This window comes from Myiozetetes cayanensis, unplaced genomic scaffold, assembly GCF_022539395.1.
Source record: "Myiozetetes cayanensis isolate MyiCay16 unplaced genomic scaffold, myiCay2020 scf2-11, whole genome shotgun sequence".
In the NCBI taxonomy this organism is placed as follows: domain Eukaryota; kingdom Metazoa; phylum Chordata; class Aves; order Passeriformes; family Tyrannidae; genus Myiozetetes; species Myiozetetes cayanensis.
This window is the reverse complement of record NW_026087411.1, coordinates 13,333,035-13,355,682: the sequence shown is the minus strand read 5'-3', so window position 1 is coordinate 13,355,682 and position 22,648 is coordinate 13,333,035. Positions and strand designations below refer to the sequence as shown.

Here is a 22,648-nt window from a genome sequence, read left to right as displayed (position 1 = left end):
CCTGTCTCTCTCTTTCATGCGCTTGATAGACGGGTATAAATCACAACAATCCTGTCTTGACAGCCAATTTCGAGAATTTGATCTGGTTAAAGACATGGCTTTCCTGCTCCACTCACTGAAACTGGCTGCTATTTTATTTTTATACAGCACCTTGTCATATTTAGGAAAGTGGAATCACCTGCCTCCCTTTAATGAAATTTTCTTTAATTACAGTTTTAGCTCTTTAGTGTTAATTACTTTTCCATTCAGCCTGAGTTCTCAGGCTGTCTCATAGGGATGTATTTCTCTCCCCCACCCCACCTCCCTGCACTATTCACGCATATGCTTTCATTTTTCTAAAGATGCTTTTCGTTGTTGGAAGTTGTTGTCAGATCCATTATAATTAGATCCTAATTATCAAAATCATCATTATTGTGTAGGAAGAGGAAGCATTGTAAACAACTGTTGAAGTTATAGGTTCTTGTTTGACAGAGGAGAAACCTTTCAGGATATACAGGAATAATAAACAAGCAAACAAAAGCTCTACTGAAAACTCTGGGACACATATAAAGATCTGGAGAGCAAACCCCCTCCTTGGAAGGAAAATCCACCCAGGTTATCTCTTCATACCCATTCATTAGAGTCTAATCCCATATTTTTTCGGAAAAGATCAGAATAAAATTATCCTATTTCAGTTTGCTTATGTAAATGTTCATCTTTGCTCCTCTCACTGAGGTTTCCTGATATAAAAATCACTTTTCTGATGTGTGTCAGGATTGACTTATGGTTGCTTTAATACAATTACTTTTTGTGTTTAGGGCAGCAAGTGTAAGTGAAGAGACTGCTGTGATATGTGGAGATGCTTCTGCCATACACATGCACTAAAAGTCCTCAGAGTGAAAGAGAAAAATAATGGACTGTACCTAAAAAAAAAAATATATATAAAAATAAAACCCTCTCGAAGTAAGAGAAGATCCTTAGAGCTGGCAACTAACAGTTGGTAGAAATAAAGCTTCCTACTGGCAGTCAAATCAAATGTAGTAACAACTCAACGACTCCCTGCTGCTTGCTGACAGCATGGTGTAACACACTGGGACAAACATTCACTTAAACACTGATTGCAGGAAAACGTCATTTTCCAACTCACCAAGTAGCTTCTTGGTTGTGTGTGTGTGTGTGCGAATGGATGTGCAGGGGGGATTTAAAACTGGTGGCGTCTGGGAGGACGGACAGGACACACTGGAAGCCAGCTGAGTGAGGGGGTGGGAGAAGGATCACTTGCTTTATAAGTTTTAGTCCTGAGTCTTTTAAGACGCTCACTCTCTGATACTATTTCTGGTGTGTTCTCTCTAATCGCTTCTCCAATTTAACAGAGCTTGGCGTGCAAATTATAATTCTTCTGTTATAAATCTGCAGAAAATCGGTGAGGGAGCTGGGTGGGGAGACAGGTACACGGTGTGAACTCTGCCTTTCAGCCATGGAAGGAAATTGCTGCCAAAAATTATGAAAAAATCTGATGATGCAAACTTTGACTCTCTCTTGAGACTGAAAGTATTTTTTTGTGTTCTTTTTCCTTTTGGAAAGTGATGAATGACAGCTTTGTCTCTCTGATCTGTAGTACTGGCTTTCTGACTGGTGCAAATAACTGCTTTTGATGCAGTAATCATTTCAAAATAATCCCTCTTTAGAAAGCCTGTTATGTTCTTGAATGAATCTTTACTTATTTTTGTAGTTTTTTATTTTTCTCCCTTGAGGTAGCTGAATGTAGCATTTCATTTGCTTTTGCTATTTCAGCTGATTTCCCTTAATAAAAAGAATCCTCACAATTAATAGATGACTTCTTCACACTTTACTATGCCCTCTGGGGCCTAGAGACATCAGGTGGACTCCACCTGATACCGCCGGAATATAACCACAAGTAGAATAATATTCTGTAACAGAAAAACACCATCTTAACCAGAGTTTTTACTGTCTTACAACATGGATTGCTGCTCTGCAGTTTGAAATAGAGGAATAAAATCTTACTCTTCCTGATCAGTATACCGATTTACATATGATGAGGTTTGGCAATCATTCTAGTAGCTGTTTAATTGAAACTGTTTGGGCATGGGAAGTCTCTTAGTGTGAGCTGGTGCAGCTCTCAGCTCTTCTCTTGCTTCAGAGCTGGCTTTTTTCAAGGTTGTTAAGTACTGAAGCAACAAAAAATATATAACATTAGGCTAGAAGTCAGTAAATTAGAGAATGTAAGTCAAAGGTATTACAATGATATTATTGTAGCTTCAAACAATAACCATGTATTAAGTGTGTAATGGTTAGAGGCAAAGGAGAAAAAGAGAAACATAAAAACTAAGTAGGTGTATTAAGTATTTTGTGAGTTTAAGTTGTGTCAGGACCATAATATATACACAAAATACAAAATCATACATTTCTTTGATGTATAACTTTCAGGCATTCCAGAATGATTTCGATTCTACTTGCCATCTACTCTTTGTGTTGCTTTCTCCTCAGTATTTGCCTTTTTAAATTTTTTTCAGATGTAATTGAAAACTAAATCATCAGACCATACCGAAAAGGTGTCCTTTCTTACTTGAAATACATGAATTCCATAGAAGTAGGCAAATCTTTTCTGCAGATGTTCTGTGGTGATGGCCTGCCTAGTAGTAGTGCATAACAGCTAATATGATATTTTTTGCATAAAACATATGCAAAAATGAAGGTCAGGTTTGGACTTTTTATATCTGCTTTTATTTTTTACCTTTTAGTTGGAATTTTATTTGGTATTGTCAGTGTATTGCAGTAACATGTATTGGGTACGTTGGAAACCTGTGTCACTGAGGGCTGGCACCTTTTCAGATGTCTGGTGTTTTGGCTCAAAGGTACTAGGTCTTTGAGTATTCCTCCTCGTTTACTTTTTGTTCCCTAAAGAGTACCTGATGTAAAGAGTAATATTTTTTCAGTTTAAAAAGATCTAAATTCTGTTGCCTGTAAGTGCTTCAGCTTTTAAATTCAGAAGAGTAATGTTGCAGTCTGTCAAACCATAGAATCTGTATGCTGCAGAGCCTGTGCATGTCTAAGGATACATTTAATTAAACCAGCATTAGTGCATCTATACAGACTTATTAAAACACTTAGTTTGTCTCAATAATATTGATTAAATAGCAGTAGTTTGTTTAATCTAAGTGTATTTTTGCTATTACTACATTACTTCCAAGTAATCAGGGTAATAGTCATCATCAGTGAAATATCACGTTAGTTATGAAGTAATGCCATAAGAATTGATTTAGACTTGGCAGGAAAGGAAGGCTTTCTGTCATATAGTGCCAAAGCCCGATTTGGATTATTAGAATGAGAGTTTTAAACATAATTTCTGTTCATATAAACAGGGTGTGCTTTATAGGCTTATAGGTTATTCCGTACTCTGAGTATCCATTATATCAAGGAACACCTCAGACAGTTAATTATGCAAAACATCATGTAAGTAATTACACAGTATTATTATGCATTTAACAGTTTTATTGATTTGCCAGTTGCTCACTTACAGTATTTAGAGCTATAAACAAGAGATGCTCACCCTCAGTTGAAATAGGTCCAAGGAAATGAGCTCAAGATAAATGACAGTAGTATGCATTGTTGCATCAGATGTAATCCTTAAACGTAGAAGCTGTCAACAGTGAGAATTTGTAACACATTGGGGTATCTGAGGATCATTTCCTTCTTGTTAACAAAGTTTATCAGCCAGGAAGCACGGGAGAATCAACTTGAAATAGAAAGCGGAGCAATAATGAATATTTATTTATGGTGGGGGAGGAGGTTAAAATAACTCCCCCGTTTTTTTAGGGTCTGTAGTAGTTGCAAGTCGGCCACTTGAATATTTTGCTTTTTTAAAAGCAGCATAAAAAGCAAAGTGCCCTCTCAGATGAGGTGCAGATGTGAAGGGCCTGAGATAACGGCTTGTTTGGCTTTTGTTTTGTTAAACTAAAAATGACCACACTAGTCTTCTAGTGTCTTGTGTGTAGGAAGTGCTTTAGCAGAGCTTAGTAGATTGCATATCAGGCAATAGTAACTGTTTGGGAAGCTGGATCCTCTGTCAGCAGTCATCAGCTAAGTCAGGCCACTGCTGGTAACAACATGATGACTTCAAGCGATGCTTCTTCTATTCCGGCTGCTAGTGACAGCTGCTCTGGAAGAAGGCATTGGCTTGCTTTACTTTCACTTACTAAGGTGAAGTGGTGACGGTTTCAAGAAAACATAAAAGAAAGAAGAAAAGCAATGAAACGTTCAACATTTCTTAAAAAAACCAACAGCAGCAACAAACCCCCCCCTCCCCCCAGCTGTTCTGTTTTGCGTAGGGTACTCTTTACTATGGGGTTGTACATGTGTGTTTATTAATAAAGACCTTATGTCTAATAACAGTTTTGTTTGTGCGTGCATGGGACAAGATTAGCAATACTTTGCAATTAATGTTCTCATCCACCACGTTAACCAAGCAGGCCTTACGATATTTCATATTAAAAGAAGAAATCCTTTCTTTTCCTTCCTCCAACTAAGCCAGTGCACCTTAATGCAATGATGATATGTTAGACCCAGCAGTTGTCAAAGCATCGTATTACTGTGATGCCATAATGACACCCTGTCTCTGTAAAGTAGTCATGTTTTCTCAAATCACACGTTGCACCGTTGATTTTTGACATGACACTTCATTCAGTCACTTTCCTTTTCTTCGGTGTCTCCATTCTCTGACAATAGCAGCTGGTGCCCATTTTCCTACTAAGTGATTCACATTTTGCCACTTTACTAGAGTGCAATTAGCTGAAGCAGAAAAAAATGCTCAATGTAAAGCAGCTCAGCTGAAATTGTTACTCAGCTCTTTAACAGGTCCCGGTGAATGTCTTGAGGTGGTGTTGTGGGCGTTGGTGCGAGAAGCAACATTTTCTTTTCTTTGCCTACAAACGTTTTTTCCCTTTTACATTCAGAGAAGCTGAGCGTGTTCACTGGAACATGCTGCACTGTTTTTTGTCTACTGATTTTAGTACAGACCTGTGAAATGATACCGAAAGTAAGACAGTCTTTAAAAGGAAATGTATTTACAGTCAAAGCAAGGATCTGGCTTCCATTCCTGACTCTGCTTCTGACTTACTGTGTCACCTAGACCAAGAAATTCTTTAATGTGTTGGTATTCGTGGTTAAGTATGAGGATAGTAAGACCTTTTTGGTTGACATCCTTGTGAGAGGAATCTATGGGAGGAAAATCTGATGGGTTGCACTGTTAGCATGAAAAGTACCTAGATGTGCATAATAACACCTGCCTTGCTGATGCTCCCACGTAGTAGCTGTCATTACAAATGTCAACTGCTAACAGTCTATTCTGATATTTATGGAAATAGGGCAGTTCTCTCTTCAAGAAAAGAAAAAAACTTCATGTGCAGGTAAAAGTGGACTTTTGTGTTGATCTGTAGTAAAGGTGCTCACTTTAATTATTGTGACTAGTCATTACTATCACTGATACCATCAGCACAGCTCTGAAGTAATGAGTGATGCTGTAAGCAGAGCTTTTCCTGTTTGAAAAGGGAGCATGAAATGTGTTCATGGATTATGAAGTATTGGCATGTTGTTTTGACCTCCTTGGGGTATTGGTAATAAGATGAGGGAAAAGTAACTTTGTGAAGCAATTACACGTATGGATGGAATATAAAGAGTTCCCGGTGGCTTAAATGAGCTTTTCTTTTTTAAGGCTATATACTGTAATCAGATGCAGTTAATTTTTGCACTCCACTTGTATATTGATACTGATTTAGCCAGTGTCAGCACTGTCAATATCATTAGTAATGTGGCAGGTAGATGGAAATATGAATGTGATTGCATTAATAAATTCTTAATATATTCAGTCTTTCATAAGCACATAGCATTACAATTTATTCGCTATTGTTTAAGACTATTTTAAAGCGGGAGTTGCATATTGAAGTGCTCTGTCATTGTACCTTACTGCCAGCAGTTCCTGGCTTCAGGTCTTACTTAAATGAAGATGCTGTGAAGTAAATTTAGTAGAGATGTTAAGATTTGTGCTGTGTATTGCATATTACCCAAGGCTTACAGCACCCTATGTATTTTCTCTTGTACATGGGCATGTAAACGCTTCTAGAACCAATTAGTTACTTTCCCTAAAGTTACTGAAAGGAAAGTTTGCCTGAGATCTCCCAGTTGTTAGAACTGGGAGAGCCCACCACAAATGGCGCTGCCATCTATTTGGTTTAAAATCTAGTAAAGAAAAAAAACAACCCCACCAAGGCTTTAAAATAAATACTGTACGTTTTTATATGACACATGTTATTTCTATTCATAAACCTTAACTAAATTTAGATTTTTATTAATCCAATGTGACCTAAAAATTTTGCATTAACAGCACAATGTGGAATTGGGCTTATTCTCTTTGAATGCAGATAAAGCCATCATCTTGAAAATAGCTCTTTCTGACAAAAAGGTGTTCTTTTGAAATAAAGTCTTATTCACTACATTCCTCTTAGAGTTAATGTGAATTTTAGTGCCTCTAATTTTAGATTGAAGTGAGGTCTAGAATAAAACCCACCGGCTGACAATTGAATTTATAGATAGTTGTGAATATTTCAGGCTTGAATAATAGAGCTGTAGAATTTCAGACACAGAGAGGAAGAGAGAATTAAGCTCCAACTGTAGTTTTAGACTATAATGCAATGGTGTCTAGGAATTCTTCAGTCTAACGAGCTAAGTAGTAATTAGGAGGGAACTGAGGGAGGGATTTTACAGAGATCTAGCTTAGGCATTATTCCAAATGTTCAGCATGATAATTTGATGGTGGCCACACCTGCCATCCGTATTAGATGGCTCTTGAATTACTTTTGTTCAGTAACGAAGGAGTGAAAGCCGTGGGTGTCTGTTGCCCACCCACAGCCAGTACCCAGCCTTGTCTGTGTTTCACCTTCCGGGGATTGAGAAAGTTTTTGTTCTCAGAGTCAGGCGCTGTTGTTTTTGCTTTTCCTTGGAATGGTTAATGTTTTAACTGCATTTGTGCTTTGCCAGCGTGCACCAAATCCAGTCTGTACTGTTAAAGCTGGAGCCAAAAGCAGCTCTGGCTTGGTTAGTACCAGAAACTGCTACTTGAGAAGCATCAGCAGACTGGCTTTAGCCTAGGCAGTGCTGGTGATCAGATTTTAATGCTTAGAGAACTGAGATTGTATTTTGGTTCTGACTGCTTGGAGTGGGAGATATCCACTTTTGTACTGGCTAAAACAACATGCCTGTGACCAGCTAATTAATTGCAAATGTGTTTTTCTGGAAGGGGAAGGGTGACATTCGAGCTCATTATTGCACAAATTAGATAAAAAAATCAGCAGTGGGAGTCTTACACAAGAACGTGCCGGTTGTGACGGACCGGAGGCAGTGACTCCTAGTGCTGTATTTTGAGACTTTATATGTGAAGTCTCAGCAGAAGGGAGGTGAAAAGAGAACCAAGTACCTGTTTAGTCAATAAAAACATCTTAGTGTTAGTGTGTAGAAAAATAGCATAAAAAAATTAGTTGGTAAAATGTGAAAGCTAACTGATAATTTTAATCATAACTGTATAAAATTCAGTGTCAGAGAAAGAGGAGAGACAGAGAGACACCGTGTTTTAGTACCGTAATAACTCCTAACTCTAGTCTAAGATCGTAATGTATGTGAGAGCGGTCCAGTAATTATAAGGTAATAAGTGGAGTGGTGGTGTAAGTGCTCTAAATTAAAAGGAATTCGCAGAGCTGCTGTAAGTCAGTGCCGACCCGCTTTCTTTCAAACGTTGACTTGAGAAAAGTGCTTAGCCCAGAGTGCAAGTAGAAAGACAAGAGAGAGCTATCTATTAATTACAGCACTCATTAACAGTGACGGCTACAAGGCAGCAGATGCAGAAGAAAAGGCACACGCTACTGCAGGCTGGCAAGGGGATTTCCCCCCCTCCAGTTCTTGAGGAAAGGACAACACAAGCAGGTGGTCCAGTGTAATAAGATATTTTCACAGCTTTAACCTTCCCATTTCCTTGGTTTATTTGCTGACACCAGATAGCTTGCTCCTTCCACCTCCCCAAATAAGCACTTATTTTAAGTTTAGAGGTTGACATTTCTGTACATCAATCTGGTTGTTTTCCAAATTCACACGTTTGTTTTCAATAGAAATGTACAGTAAAAATTATAATTGAGAGGTCCTGACTAAGGTCCATGGGCACTGATTTTAGGGTGAATCCCATCTTAAGCAGATATCTTTAGTGAAGGCTTTGATCTCAGTTACCCTCATTGGAAAGGAAGACAACTCTCTAGATTTGTATCTGTCTTCCAATGGTGAATTTGATTTCAAATATTGAAGTAGAAATATATTTAAATTTTTTTATTTTTAAACACAAAGAGGTGGAAAAGTAAAAGCAAGATCTCAAAAATTAACTTGGAAAGTTAAAGTCAGTCAAAAATTGTCTGGACTCATATGTTTACTTTGAAAACATGAATCCATAGCTCCGTGTAGGTGGCCTTATGGGATAATTGCTTTTTTGCAGTTAATGTTTCTAGAGAAATGCTCCTAACTGTCATCTGTACTTTGGCAGCTTCTGAGAGTACTGTCAGGAAAATGCTGGATAGGCTCTTTGCTACTGGGGTCTCATAGTCACAACTGTAGAAAATGGAAATAATATCTGATTCTGAGCTTTCTAATTATTATTTTTGTCCTTTGTTCAACCTAACTTAAGATGTGTTTAAAAATAATAAAAGACTTGGGGTTGGAAATAGGCAAAGATTTCTTCCCCTGTTCCCCCTGTAGAAAACGTTTTGTCGGATGAGATGCTGTTTGGTTTTATTTCAGATGCTTTATTCTGAAAATGTGAGAACTGAGAAGACAGAATCTCACCTTCTGAAAGACAAAACTTTTGTGTAAAATTTCCTGTAATACATTTTTTTTAATCCAAAAATGGAACACGTAAAATGTCAGATCCTATAGAGCTGCAGATATATGGGATAGTGGCATAGTTATTACTGGTTAGTCTGAGGATAATGGCTAGAAAGTAATTGCAGCCAGAGCTGATGAATCATTTCACTTAGATTTTGTGAAAATGGAGTCCAGCCTTAATTATTTGTTAGAGTTCCTCGTTGATGTGCTACTCCGTTACTAAATAGCTGTATCTATAATAAAGCAATATTAATAAAGGAAAAAGAAGATTGCAAGAGGCTTGCTCTTCAATTCTGGGATCAGATCAATAGATGATGGATACGTGTTTTAGTCAAGTGCCTTGACAAATATTAATTATAGAGCAGAACATCTATGTGATCACACTTGGAAATATTTGTTTCTTATAATGATGGAATTTACACAAAGAAAGTATAGATTGAAAAATGAAGACATTTAATAGCCAAGTCATCTTAATAGGATTTTTAAGATTTTTTGACTTGCTGGATGACAAGTTCAGAATTTAGAGTTGATGTGAAGTTGACATGTAGCCTAGAGGGCAGGTGGAGGGGACAACAGACGGATTTGGTCTCTTTAAAGTTTTTGTTTACTGCCTGTCTGGAGCTTTGACAAAGCTCTGTCATGCCCTTATGCTGATTACCTTCATGTAGAACAAGAAGTATTGACTAATGAATGAATGATGTGCAGTCCCTAACCCTTCCAGAGCAGCCTTAAAGAGCACTGTCTTTAATACACAGATTCTTCTTTCTCTCTCTCCCCACTACAGGCTTCTCTGCAGAATGTCAAGCAAAGATCGACACATTGATTCTAGCTGTTCGTCGTACATCAAGACGGAACCGTCGAGCCCTGCCTCTCTGACGGACAGCATCAACCACCACAGCCCCGGTGGCTCCTCCGACGCCAGCGGGAGCTACAGTTCCACCATGAATGGACATCAGAACGGGCTGGACTCACCTCCCCTCTACCCTTCGGCCACGGGGCTTGGGGGCAACGGGCCGGTCAGGAAACGGTATGATGACTGCTCCAGTACCATCGCTGAAGATTCACAGACCAAGTGTGAATATATGCTGAACTCGATGCCCAAAAGACTGTGTTTGGTGTGTGGTGACATTGCATCAGGGTACCACTATGGAGTGGCTTCCTGCGAAGCCTGCAAGGCTTTCTTCAAGAGGACAATTCAAGGTTGGTTATTCTTTAAACTTTCTTTCTCTTGCTCAGAATGAAAAGGTACAGTCTCAGACTGAATCCTGTTAGGTCTTCAGACTGTACCTTTTCGTTCTTCATACTGTGTGGTCCTACAGATGCTGGTCCCAAAAAAGCCCCCTTGGGTTTCTTTGGGAGTTCTGTCTGTCGTGTTCAAGACCCCTGCCAAGTTTATTTTGATTCTGAAAAACAGACAAGTCGCTGGAGCTATCCAGTGCATGTTCAGATTTGCTTTTTGTGAGTTTCTCATGGATTCCTGTAAATGATCATTGTAAAGAAAGCAGAATGCTTGCTGAAGGTTGTTATGTTTGGCTCTCGAACACACCCTGTGGCATATGGGGATCATGCTTGTGGTTTGCTCCTAGTTACACCACTACCGTGCTTAAATTATTACAGAAATCCAGTTTATTTTTGTTAAAACACCAGTTCATTTTAAATTGGTACAAACGCTTTGTGCATGTCAGTGTATTAATAACTGGTCTTTCACCCACTATATACAGCGGCCTTAAGTGGGTTTAACAAATAACTGTAAGATCACGTTCTGAGGAGAGTAAGTTGGCAGCTTTTGGTCTCTGCTCAGTTCTTTGTACTAATCTGCTCTTGATACCTGTTACAAATATGCCACATATTTTGGCATAAATTAGTATGAATGGGATAATTTGCATGACCGCTTCTACTAGCTTCAGAACCTGTGGAGACAAAATAACCTTCTACTTTGATTTAGATATCATCCTTTCAAGTAAAATTGAAGGTGCTTTATTTAAAGAACATGAGGCCAAGCTTGGCCTGTACAGGAAAGTAGTGTCACATTAAATTAAATTCAGACTTCAGAGACTAAAATTAGGTTGCTAAGTCCAAATTTAAGCTCCTCAATAAAACCAGCTTGATTTTCATACATGTCAAGCACCTGAAATTCTCAGGAAAGACGATGCGATCTGATGATATACTTTTCATTTTAAAAATTAACATAAAGTGGGATTCAGTTTTACATGAACCAAAAGTTGAAATATTTCACCATGATTTTTTAAATATAGTACTTCCACATTTAATGTAAAATTAATAAGGAAAAATAATGAATGTTATTTTAATTTATCCAGTGCTGAGGCAATAGCCATCTTGTTCTTCTTTCATCCATTTTACTGGTGGAGGGATTTGGGCTCTCTACGAGCATGAAGTACCCATTTTATGACGGCCATATAACCACTAAAAAGAAATATTAGACTTCTGTTGTTCTAATGGAGCTGAATGTTACACTGTTTGCAACCAGTAAACAAAGATACCCGTGAAGATTGATAGTGGTGGCCTGGGTTCATATGTAAAATGAGCATACATGTCAAAACAGTATGCTCATTTCAAGTCTCTGTTTTGGAAAAAGTAAAAAAAAAAAAGACAAGAAAAAGACCCAAAAACGACGTAGGTGATTTCACTTGACCTTCAAGACCATTTTCAGAAAAGCTCAAAAAAATGTTTCCACTGAAGCAATTTGTGTTTTGTGGTTGCTAAACTTCAAGCACCGATTTCAACCAGCAACTCTGGTTTTTATAAATGGTATTTAATTGCTGTGTAATAGCTGTCCTACAGGACTGAATTGAAGCATGATTATTTTAGTCGTATTTTGAGTATGGAAGAAAAATGCCACAGAAACGTGAACTGATTGAAGTGTTGACTTCTGGCAGCAATAGGTAACCTGCAATTTTACACCACACCGCAGACAGCAAGTTTCTGGGCATGGAAGCACAAGACAGGGACGTCATTCTCCAGATTAGCAACCTGGACTTGGCCATGCAGCTCAAGTTAGAACTGGCAGCTGTGCAGAAAGTCTCAGTACGGTTAGAGCAGTAGCTGCATCAGCAGGTGACAGTGCTGTGAAGACAAAAAAAAATAATGCAGTAAGGCAAAACCAAGCATCAAATGGAAAAGCAGGAATGAAGAAACTAAGAATAGGAAGTATGTTACCATCATAATGTCATGGCAGCATCTTCAGTAATGGTGCTGACTAGCCTGGCACAACTACTGAGAATTGTCAAATGCCATCCAAAATAATGGAAGCTACTTACTTTGGTGAATCAAACCATGAATTGTGCTAGATGACAAAAAGTATATAAGAAAAAGGTGCTTCTTCCTGTTTTGAATGGGCAAATTCTACCTTTAGGCTTGCTGAAGAGTAATTCCTCTGGGGTTTCTTTGCTCTAATTGGTAAAATTTAGTCCCAGTGTTCTTTAGGTCATTCTTCCCTGTACCCCATTTCACTTCCTCATTCATATCCCTTTCTTTTTCTGTTTGTTTTTAAGTTGATTGCTGCATAACTGCCAATAAGAAAACAGGAAAACAGAAAAAAACCCAAATACAAAATAGAAAACCAGACTACCTGAAGAGTCAAAATACTGTAGCTGCATATGTAAGGATAATACATCTCAGGCTCAAAGAATTGCTCACTTTAAATGCAAATAACTTAAATGGGATGGGTACTTAATTACAGATGCAGTGAAAAAGAACGTTTGACTTCCCAAACCTTGCTTGTTGATCAGTTTACTGAGTTAGCTCAGATCTGTAGATCCTAAGTGCTGCTCCCGTCGTCACGGGCACACCTGCTCTGACTTCAGTGGGAGGAAGGCTGAGCTGATAAAGTGAGATTGTGAAGCACATCTTGTGTTCGTGTAAGGCCCAGTGTCCTTTCCACTGAGTCAATGGGAGTCTTTCCATTCTTTCCATTTCAGAGGAGTCTCTTGAAATATGATGAGGTGAAGGCCACAGGCAGCTGCTCAGGAACCAGCGCAGTATCTGTACACCACCAGTGTCTTACATGAGAAGTGAAGTGTATCACAGGATACCTGGTAGCCCCTACCCAAGCCAAATATCACTCTAATGTAGAGTACACACCTGTTTTTAAGGGTAATGGAGATTATCATTCCCTTTCAGATTCAGCAGTTTAATCTAAAAAAACATCAATTCCTGGATGATGATTTATTCTCTTCTTCTTCCTTGGAATTCCTACCTGACTAAAAAAAAAAAACCACAAACCAAACAGAACAAACCTACCAAAAAAGAGCTCAATATATAAAATCAGTGTCTTCTTAGGTCACAGTAGAATCCAGTAATGTTCTGCCCCATTTGTGACATGTAAGGGATGGGAGAACTGGATGTTCTCTGCTCAGCCTAATACTCACTGAGCTGCAGCTCTCAGTTTGCTTCTGGGATAATTTACATGGTGGCTGATTGCAAATGTCTCACAGAAATACACACACAGCCAAATCTCCCCAAAATTGGCTTAACATCAGGGATAGCAGAAAATAGCAACATCTAAAAATAGTTACAGGTCCATTGATTTTTAGGGTCTCTTCACGGTTTTTGCTGTGCACTGTATTATCTTGAAAACTCGCAAGCTTTCATTAAAAGAAAGAGAGGGAAAAAAGAGTTTTCAGTTGTCAGCTGGGTGCCAAGTCTTGTGTTCAGCACAGAGGTCTTGTACTTACTAGATATTTTGTAGTGAATATTTAGTGTAAATATATTTCTTGTAATTTTTATTTGCTCAGTTATCATAAAGGCTAGTAAGTACACATTTTGCATTAATAATATGTAATTACTCAGTGCCTGTAACTTAAACATTTCAGCAAGTGAATTGAAATGGTATTCTTGCTTTCAATAGAAGGATGATAGGACTTATAGATTCAAAGACAGTTTATTATGCTGTTTTATTTTAGCATTTGTCTCTCTAAAATAATGACCCGCATCTGGAAAGCTTTCTTCCTCCCTCCTTCGAAATCATCAGGACTGTTGTCTTTGGACTCTTTAAACTAGCGTGAAAAGACAGTATGTAAAGCCTACGTGCTGACATGTTGCCCTCATAAGGCTTGTTGCAAAAGCCTCAAATTATTTCCTAGCATAGTGTTTGAATTTCCCTCACAAAAGCTCAAGTATTTTTCAATCAGTAGTTCTTGCAGTTACTGGACTCTGTTAGGGTTTTTTTTTTCATATGTTTATTTTTTAAGGAAAAACTGTTGGATGAACAGTATCGAGGCAGCAATCTTCTTTTTATACACTGGGTGAGTAAAACAATAGGTAGAAAGAAGCCCTGCAATCGTATCTTCACTGTTTCATTTAAGAGCTTCATCCCTGAGAGCCGCTGCCTGTCCTTTCCTCCCAACACCAACAAGAAATATTCTATTCATGAGATACTGTTGTCTTTTTGGTCATTACATGAATTAGACCAAGTCTGCTGTCTCATTTTTTGCTGCTCAGCTAAGAGCCTTCAGCTCTGCAGTGATGACAATCAAAGCCCGCCCAAACTGCTTTGTACTTTGTTCACCTTTTTGGTTTCTCAGACTTGTTTTTAATCCCTCTAGTGTTCAGGTCTTTCAACCCTCTTTAGAGCATTGACCCATTACTGAGCCAATTTGATCTGTAAATGTACAAACACTTTTTTTTTTTTTAATCAGGAAGTTTTAATCAGGAAAGATAGAACTAGCTATGTGCATTCAGATAAGGCAACATAAAGTTTGATTCGAAGTTGCACGGGACCAAAGTGGCTTCCAAAGGGTATTTTACATCTCTGAAAACTGACTTCAGTAATTCATTTTTGTAGAGGAAATGAAAGCAAATTAGAAAGATTTTATGGCTTTTCAGCATCTTTGCTGGTAGCTAAGATTATTGTTGTTTTATAGAAGGGTAGGGTGGAGGCTTATGTCTTAGTGCACTAGCCTGTGGACCTTGGCTCTGGTGTAAAGATGGCAGCCCTCCAGGGAACCTAACACTAAATGTCACCTAAATCCATCATTACCTGATTAAATCATTCACCTTCCTTATATAAGTGAGAGTCTGTGCATCAGCATTTCTTTCAAAGAATATTTTAAGCAAGCAGTGATAGATATCTTCCCTTTTCCCCTGATTTCTCTGTGCCTGTGGGCCAACCAAACTAGCAAGTGAGTATTTTTAATTCCTTCCAACACATCTTTTAATCGTGTCATAATGTCATTGCATAGCTACAGCAGCCAAGCAAGATGAGACAATAAAATATAAACACGCTGAAATCTGAGAACTAGAGAGAAGTTTAAAGATTGTTCTGTCCTTTTTTACTATCTCTGCTTTCCTTACAACCTTGAAAATTGTACGAAGAATTGAGATTTTCTGGGAATAAAAATAAGCATCCTGATTAGTGCATAGCTATTTTGAACCCATCAGAAATACTGAGAAAGAGATGTGATTTACAAATAGTGCTGGTATTACAGTGGCGTGTATCAGTGCCATTATAATTAGGCGTGGATCTGTATTTGTTATAAACATCTCTGAAAGCCTCCAGCCCATTTACAAAGCCCTGTTTGGTTTGAAACTAGAGACATGTGAAGTCTCAGCTAGCAAGTGATTTATTTTAATGTTTCTATAACTTTTTTAATGACCTTTTTTTACTGCTGTGAAAGTCATTTGGTTTACAGCTTTACAGACCAAGATGTTCTGTGTGCTCATAAACAAACAATGACAATCTTCCATGCTGCCTTGGTAGAATTATCAAAATTGATCCAGATAAAATAGCAGTAGGGACCAAATGTATATGGTTCAGTCTTTCTGACTTGAACAGCTCTTCGGTGTCACCCAGGTGGCAAGGGATCAATTCCCTCTGTGTCTTTAAAGTGTTGATTCTCTCTTAAGGTGACCTAAATGCCTTTCGTTTCTGTTGAAGAAGTTGACTCAGGTTGGAATCAAAGTTAGTTAGGCCCTTACAGGTTCAGCATGCACTAATACCAGCCCCTTACTGAAAATTATTGTGTTTTTTTAATGATACTTGAAACCATTTACCTAACGTTAGAGACTGATGCAAAAATGTCATTCAGTCAGACCAACCAGCATCACCTTTACATTTTTGCTTTAAATCACTATATTGCTTTCTCAGAATAAAAGAAAATAAAAAAAATATTTTACAAGTTCTAAGTTTATTATAGTTCAGTAACACAATATACTGATTTCTTCAAAACAACTCAACATAGTGATTTAATTTAAAATGTACTTTTAAGCTGGCTGTGTCCCTCTGTTCAAATACCATATTGTGCTGTGGAGTTATTTAAGAACTAGATGCTCCTCCTGAGTTCCTTATTGTAACAGAAAAGGCAACATAAACAACAGAGATTAAGCATAATCCTCCATACATGGTCCTGTCATCTTAAAATATATTTAGGAGAAAAAAGACAGGAACCAAATTTTTAAATGGTTTGTAACTCTCCATGTACAGTATTGTTTCTGAAGTCATCTGGGTGAAAAATTGTGAATACAGTCAGCTTTAGGCTTAATCATGTCCAGATGACCTGTAACAGAATTCGTAGTTCTGTAATTCATAGGCCTATCTACAGTGTCACCTGAATTGATCCGAGGATTTGTCAGCGAAAACTGGATTCAGTTAGGTTCGAATCCAACCTCATTCCAACCTGACCCCATTTCTGAAACCTTATTAATAAATGAGTACTTTTACATGTGAAAATATTTACTCATACTTAAATTCATCTGAGTTCTGTCAGCAAAGTAGGGAGCAGTCTGGAAGAACTGAAACTTTAACCTGAGAAAAAATACTTTTACTTTCCTCAGTTCAGCTTCACTAAGACCTATAAACATCAAATAGATTTTTAAGTCCATCTGGGATTTTTTCTCTATCCTTCTTTTCATAAGTTAGCTTGGTGCTCTTTATTTCCAAGAGCACCTACTTCACAGTTTCTCAGGAACTATTCTGTTCTTTTCTGAGTGGATTATGTATCAAGGTGTGACCTAACATACTGTAATTCACTCTCTGTTGTCTTAGATTCTCTCGTGTCTCTCTTTCTAAAACTTCTCTTTTATTAAATCCTGGAAGACTCATGGCTGTAATCCTGGCTGCTTTTCATTTTCAGAGTTTTCATGTGTACCAGCCCACAGACAAGCAGGTGTATTCCTTTGGGTCTGTCACCCAGGAAAAGAGAGCATGAAGGTGGTAGCTGGGGTAAACCTCACTGCAGAAGGGCTTAAATCCAGTGATGCAGTAGTCTCTATGAAGAGTAATGAGAACACTTGATTTTTAAATACAAGTTTTTGGGGAAAAAAGGTATTAAGTTACGTGAGGTCAAAGAGAAAGTTTGGGAGGAAAATGGAGCATTATTAAATAGAAATAAAGAGATTAAAATGAAGTTTCATGAGCTGATTATAGCATAAAATTATTACATTGAAGGATTGTTGGTTGGTTTGGCTTTTTCCTTCTTTTTTTTTTTCTTCTAAACCTACATTCCCACACGGTAAAAGTTTCAATACTGATATCTGCAGTGTTCCTCCTGCTTTTTTAAGTTGGTCATGGCTACTCTTTCCAAACACATTTTCACCCTGTATCTCAGTCTTCCTCATATCTTCTACTTGTCCAAAGATTTTCTGAGCATATCCCAATAGCTTTTAGCAATCCTTTTACATATTTAGTGTTATAATGTCGAATATTGCGATATGAAAAGGGAAATAAAGCTTCTGCTACGACTTGCTGTCTGCAGCTTTTTCTGCCAGTGTTGCTGTAAGAGAGACCTCTGTTTCAGCCTGTCCCACAGATGGCAGCCTGTTTCTAGAACCACCTTCTCATTCTTGGTATCTATGAGGTTTTAAAGTTGTAATTGTTGATGACAATAACTTGAGCCAAGGCATGAGGCCTGGTGCTTTCAGTGACTTCTTCTTTGTCATGGTTCTCTCTTCTCCTGTTACCTTTAGTGTCACTGTCAGTTCTGTGCAAGAAATGGCCAAAATGGTTTTGAGAATCTTGGCTAAGTTCAGTCAGTTGCCTGTCTTGTCAAGCCATCGAGTAGGGCCCTGTACCATTAAAACTGTACTGCGTCTCCACATCTCGTTCTGGTGACATCCAAACCTCATCTGTAAAAAGGTAAAAAGGGTGGTACCTTGGCCCACTTATCCATGAGCTGTTTATAAAGATGTGACAGTCTGAAGCATCTAAAACCAGAGAGCTGGGTATACAGCATAAGTTTTAGCAGTTCATCTGCTCTCTCAGGATCAAATGGCATCATGTTTTTAGTGAGTCAGTTGCTCTTGATAGGCAACAGTGTTAGAAGTATTTTCTCATCTTTTGGCTGAGATAATAAAATTTAATAAATGAGTAGAAAAGAGAACTAATTTTAAATAAACATTCCTCAGCACCTGAGGAGAGAAAAGGGACTCAGGCTGGCATAAATGCCGTTGTGTTATTCTAGCACAGGGCAGTGTGTTTGGGGAGTGAAAATTTGACATATATTTTTATTTTCAAGCGTCATACTAATTTACATTACTCAGCCCTTTAACTGCCAAACTGTAAAAGTCCATTACGCTACTGAAAGGAATATACAAATTATCCCCTGGCACTTCAGGCAGGAGTTTTACATATACACTGTTATTCTATCAGCCAGCTAGCTGCACGATTCTATTAAGGAGTAAGTGAGAAAATTATATTGCCAGCAAACTAATTGTTCAAAAGAGTCTGAAATAAGTAATCAGAGCCCAGTTCTTTCTGAAAACCAGCCAGGAGATATTATAAATTGCTCAATCGTTCTTGTCAGCCCAGTTTAAAGACCCAGAGCTGCCATGTTGATTTTGTTCACTGTATAACACAGCTACCTCTCCAGCTGTTGACAGGACTGGGCAAACCCATCTTGCACTTTTTCTAGCTGCTTAGTTTCAGCCTCTAGCATCATGAAGTAAGCAAGTAAATGGTAGAGCTTCCTTCTGGATCATCATTATTGAAATAAAATGCAGATCTGAGTATCTTGGATGGATATAGCGCACCTATGAAATTCATGTATAGAAGTAAATAAGAAATTATGAGAGCTCTAATGACCTGAAATGTGCAGTAAATTCTTTTTTTTTTGCCGGAAATATATCCATTAATACTAAGAGTGGTAGGTAAAGCACATTTTGAGTATGATATATATCTAGATACATATCCACTGCATTTATATGTGAAGTGGTGACTAAACATTAGTTCCTTGACCTCTTACTGTGGTCTAGCCATATTCTAAGATGCTGAAACCCTTTAGGGGGACAAGCTGTGGCCACTGGTAAGATGTGGATCTTTGCTGCTGCTACTGTAACTCTGCTGATGAGCTCATTCGAGAAATTCTTTGCAACATCTTCGAAGTTTATTTTCCAACAGCAAAACGAAGATTGAACATCTGCTGTAAAATACAGTTCATTAAAGTAAAGCAACCTAAATTGAAAGGAGATTCCCCCTCTAAGCTAAAGTACTGGAATTTTAAGTGGCTAGAATAATAGCTCCTTTTAGCATTCTTTAGGTGGCAAGAATTTACAGGAAAAATAAGTTACATTGTGCATAATGTGCTGCATGCTAGACTGTTGCACTGTTTCTGCAAATATGAAATGTCAGGGTGTGGATTAGAAGTGTCTGCTTAAGGAAATGAGCAATATTTTTCTCATTCTGAATGCTACTTTTTGATGTCAACATCTGTACCTTTGTGCCTTTAAACAAGGGCTCTGGCTACAGTGGGAGTGCTCTGCCTGCCCTGGTACAGAGCTTTGGTGCTTGAAGTTCTATGTTGTAATCTCGATCTTGCTTTTGATCAAGATCATTTCTGACCTTGTGCAAAGATATCTTTGATCTTGTGCAAAGCATTTCTGATTCCGTTTCTTTATTTTTTTTTTTTAAGTAGAGATGGTAATACGTATATTACTATAATATAATGAAGTTAATTAGATACAATTTGTGAAAGGCTTTGAAGGTCTTCCTATGTAGTGGTTGTGCCTTACTAAGAATACTTCACCGGAGTGAGAGGATAATATGAGTCTTTTTTTAAGTTTACCCTTACCATTGTTTTCTACGTATGTTTCCAAAAGTGTTATTTCCTAACTTTTCTAATGTGTATCAGAAAGAAGTTTCACAGGAACTGTTAAGCTGAATTCCCTACCCACTGTATCCTTCAGTTTCTTAAATGCTTTCTTCATAGGAGCTAAGGAAGGGGAAGAGGACTAAACTGGTTTGAGTTTTGTCAACAAGATCTATTAGCATTCAGACATACCAAGATCTGTTTTACTCACCAACATTGCTAATCCACTCATGCAGCAACATCCAGGAGGAAGAAAGACTTCAAAGGCCTGAGAAGGTTCTGCCAAGTATGCTGGCTGTGTTGTCAGAATACACATTGCACCACGCAGAACTCCTTTATCATAAATACTTAACCAATTTTCAATAGATGTAAGTGGTTTAAGTATTACTTCCTGTTGAATTAGCAGTTGCTGAGCATTTGAGTCTTTGTGCGATCCTGCAATCCACTAATGTGATATTTAATGAGGAGACATCAGTCTGGAGAAAGGTAGTCAATATAAATCAGTGTTTACAAAGTGTGATTAACTCTGAAATATTTCATCAATGCTGTGGTCCCAGGCAGACTCTATGCTAATTATTAGAACCTGCGCATGTTTCAGGGGACTTTGATGGACCCTGAGTGCAGCAAACATGGAGCAGCAAAATTGCAATTATGCTCGGACTGTCTCTGATGACAATTTATGCATTTGGTGTGATGACCTCTTGCTTCCCAAGAGGGCAATAAACAGAATGCATTTTCATTAAGATACTAATGCACTTAATCACAGGGGGAAAGGGTTAGAAAATAAAGAAATACCTTTAAAGCAAGATGTGACAGCCTGATGGGGAAGATACTTTATTCAAAAGTCAGTTTCGTGGTGAAACTTCTGACTGCTGCAAGGTCTGTCATACTGAATGTAGTCATGGGCAATAGGATGCATGGCTGGGCAGATTAGTAAGCTGAGCTAAGCTGTTTTATGAAAAGTACAGTGGTACTAGGGCAAAAGAGAACAGATGTTCTCCCATTTGGACTTGCATACCCAAAGATGTGAGTTAAAAAAAACCATAAAGAAAATTAGTCATATGTATTTTACTCTTTCATTTACAGGCTTTAATTTTATTATTTTTGAGGTGAAATAATATGTACTAAGCAGTAACCACAAGGGAAAAAAAATGAAGAGGCTGTTTTGCCCAGGAGGGCTCACATTTAAGGATCTATCTTGTTTTAGACCTTAAGGACAGTTGGGAGAGGGAGACACAAAGGCAAGCACCTCTTCCAGTTTTTGTTATTCTGACAGCTTGGCAAGAATGATCCTGTTCCTGATGCTTCTCAGTACAAAAGCTTGGTCTAAAGTACAGAGGGAAGGGGAGATGTCCTGGAGGAGAGATCTGACCTGGCAGCTGTAGAACATGCTAGATGTGGTGATAGCAATGCTGGTGAGCCCTGCCTGATACACTGTGCCTGCTGTAGAGGAAATAGAAGGGTGAAACTCTGTAGTACCTGTTACAGTTGATTGTGCAGTAAAGCATATTCAGTCCTCTTTTTGTATTCTAAGCAAAGAAAGGCTAATGAAATTGGCAAAAAAAGGGAAATGAAGAGTGCTCAGACTAGGAGCTAAGCATGTGGCTTGGTATGAAAAAAAAAATTGTTCCTTTTACCATCAGGAATAACCTGTTTGAAGGATTTTGCTAGGGACCATGTATGGAGTCAGACACAGACCCACATTAGTTGTGGTTTTGTATATATTTCTTTCATATAGATGTCTAGATTATTAAAAAAATTCAGCCGTTCATTTTTACTGGCAAGGTGTTTCCTTTCTGAAGCACTGTTTACTCTTGATATATTTCCAAAATGAAACACAACAGCAATTCTATGAGTGCTTAGTATCTCCCTTGTTCTGGTCAGTGACTCTGAACACTTCTTTTCCTGTACTTTCTGCTGCAGGTAACATAGAATACAGCTGCCCAGCAACGAATGAATGTGAAATCACAAAGCGCAGACGCAAGTCCTGCCAAGCCTGCCGCTTCATGAAGTGTCTAAAAGTTGGCATGCTGAAAGAAGGTAAGACTGACCAACTCAGTGTGTATTTCTCTGCAAACACATGCAACAACTGTAGGGCAATCAGGAAAGAAGAGAGACTGGTGAGTGTTCTAATCAGTTGTTGAGAAGGCAATTTTCATGTATACTTGCTCTTTTTGATAGTCTGCTTCTAAGCTATCGAAAATGCTTTATCCACATAGAGTTTATCACCTCCAGAGTATTTCTAATCTTGTATAGTACAGAAAAATGTACCTCAGCAGACAATCTCCTTCAATAGGTAACTAATAAAATAATCATCAGAATTCTCATAAGATTTCCTTTCTCCATTCCTTATCCACTGTTAGTCTATCCCAGTTCTGGCAGAAAACCAAAACACACACTGTGCCTTCTTTTCCCTGTTTTTACTCAGTCTTCATTATATCAGGACAAACGAAAAGGTTAGTTCTCAATTAAACAAGTATAAATATTGAGTATGTGTACTGAAGTTACTGTAACTACACTGGAGCATGCAGAAGAGGAGAATCCATCCCCCTTTCTCTTTCTCCTTAAAGCGTGTGAGAACCCCTCTCCCTCACTGTAAGTATAAGCTGAATGTTTTAATTCATCATTTACGTTTTGAAGATATTGAATAACAGGTAAACATTAGAAAATGTTTTCAAGAAACAGTGTTGTCTCAC

At 38.1% G+C, this 22,648-nt stretch overlaps 1 protein-coding gene across 25 annotated transcripts in view; it reads left to right on the top strand.

Annotated features, from left to right (window-relative positions):
* ESRRG (estrogen related receptor gamma) overlaps positions 1 to 22,648 on the top strand; it is a 398,323-nt gene that overhangs the window by 260,655 nt on the left and 115,020 nt on the right. For all 25 annotated transcript variants that reach the window (XM_050315148.1, XM_050315158.1, XM_050315149.1 and 22 more), the window contains 2 exons: positions 9,698 to 10,113; positions 21,876 to 21,992. In XM_050315148.1, coding sequence (XP_050171105.1) covers positions 9,698 to 10,113; positions 21,876 to 21,992 — 533 coding nt within the window. The remainder of the gene's footprint in view (positions 1 to 9,697; positions 10,114 to 21,875; positions 21,993 to 22,648) is intronic.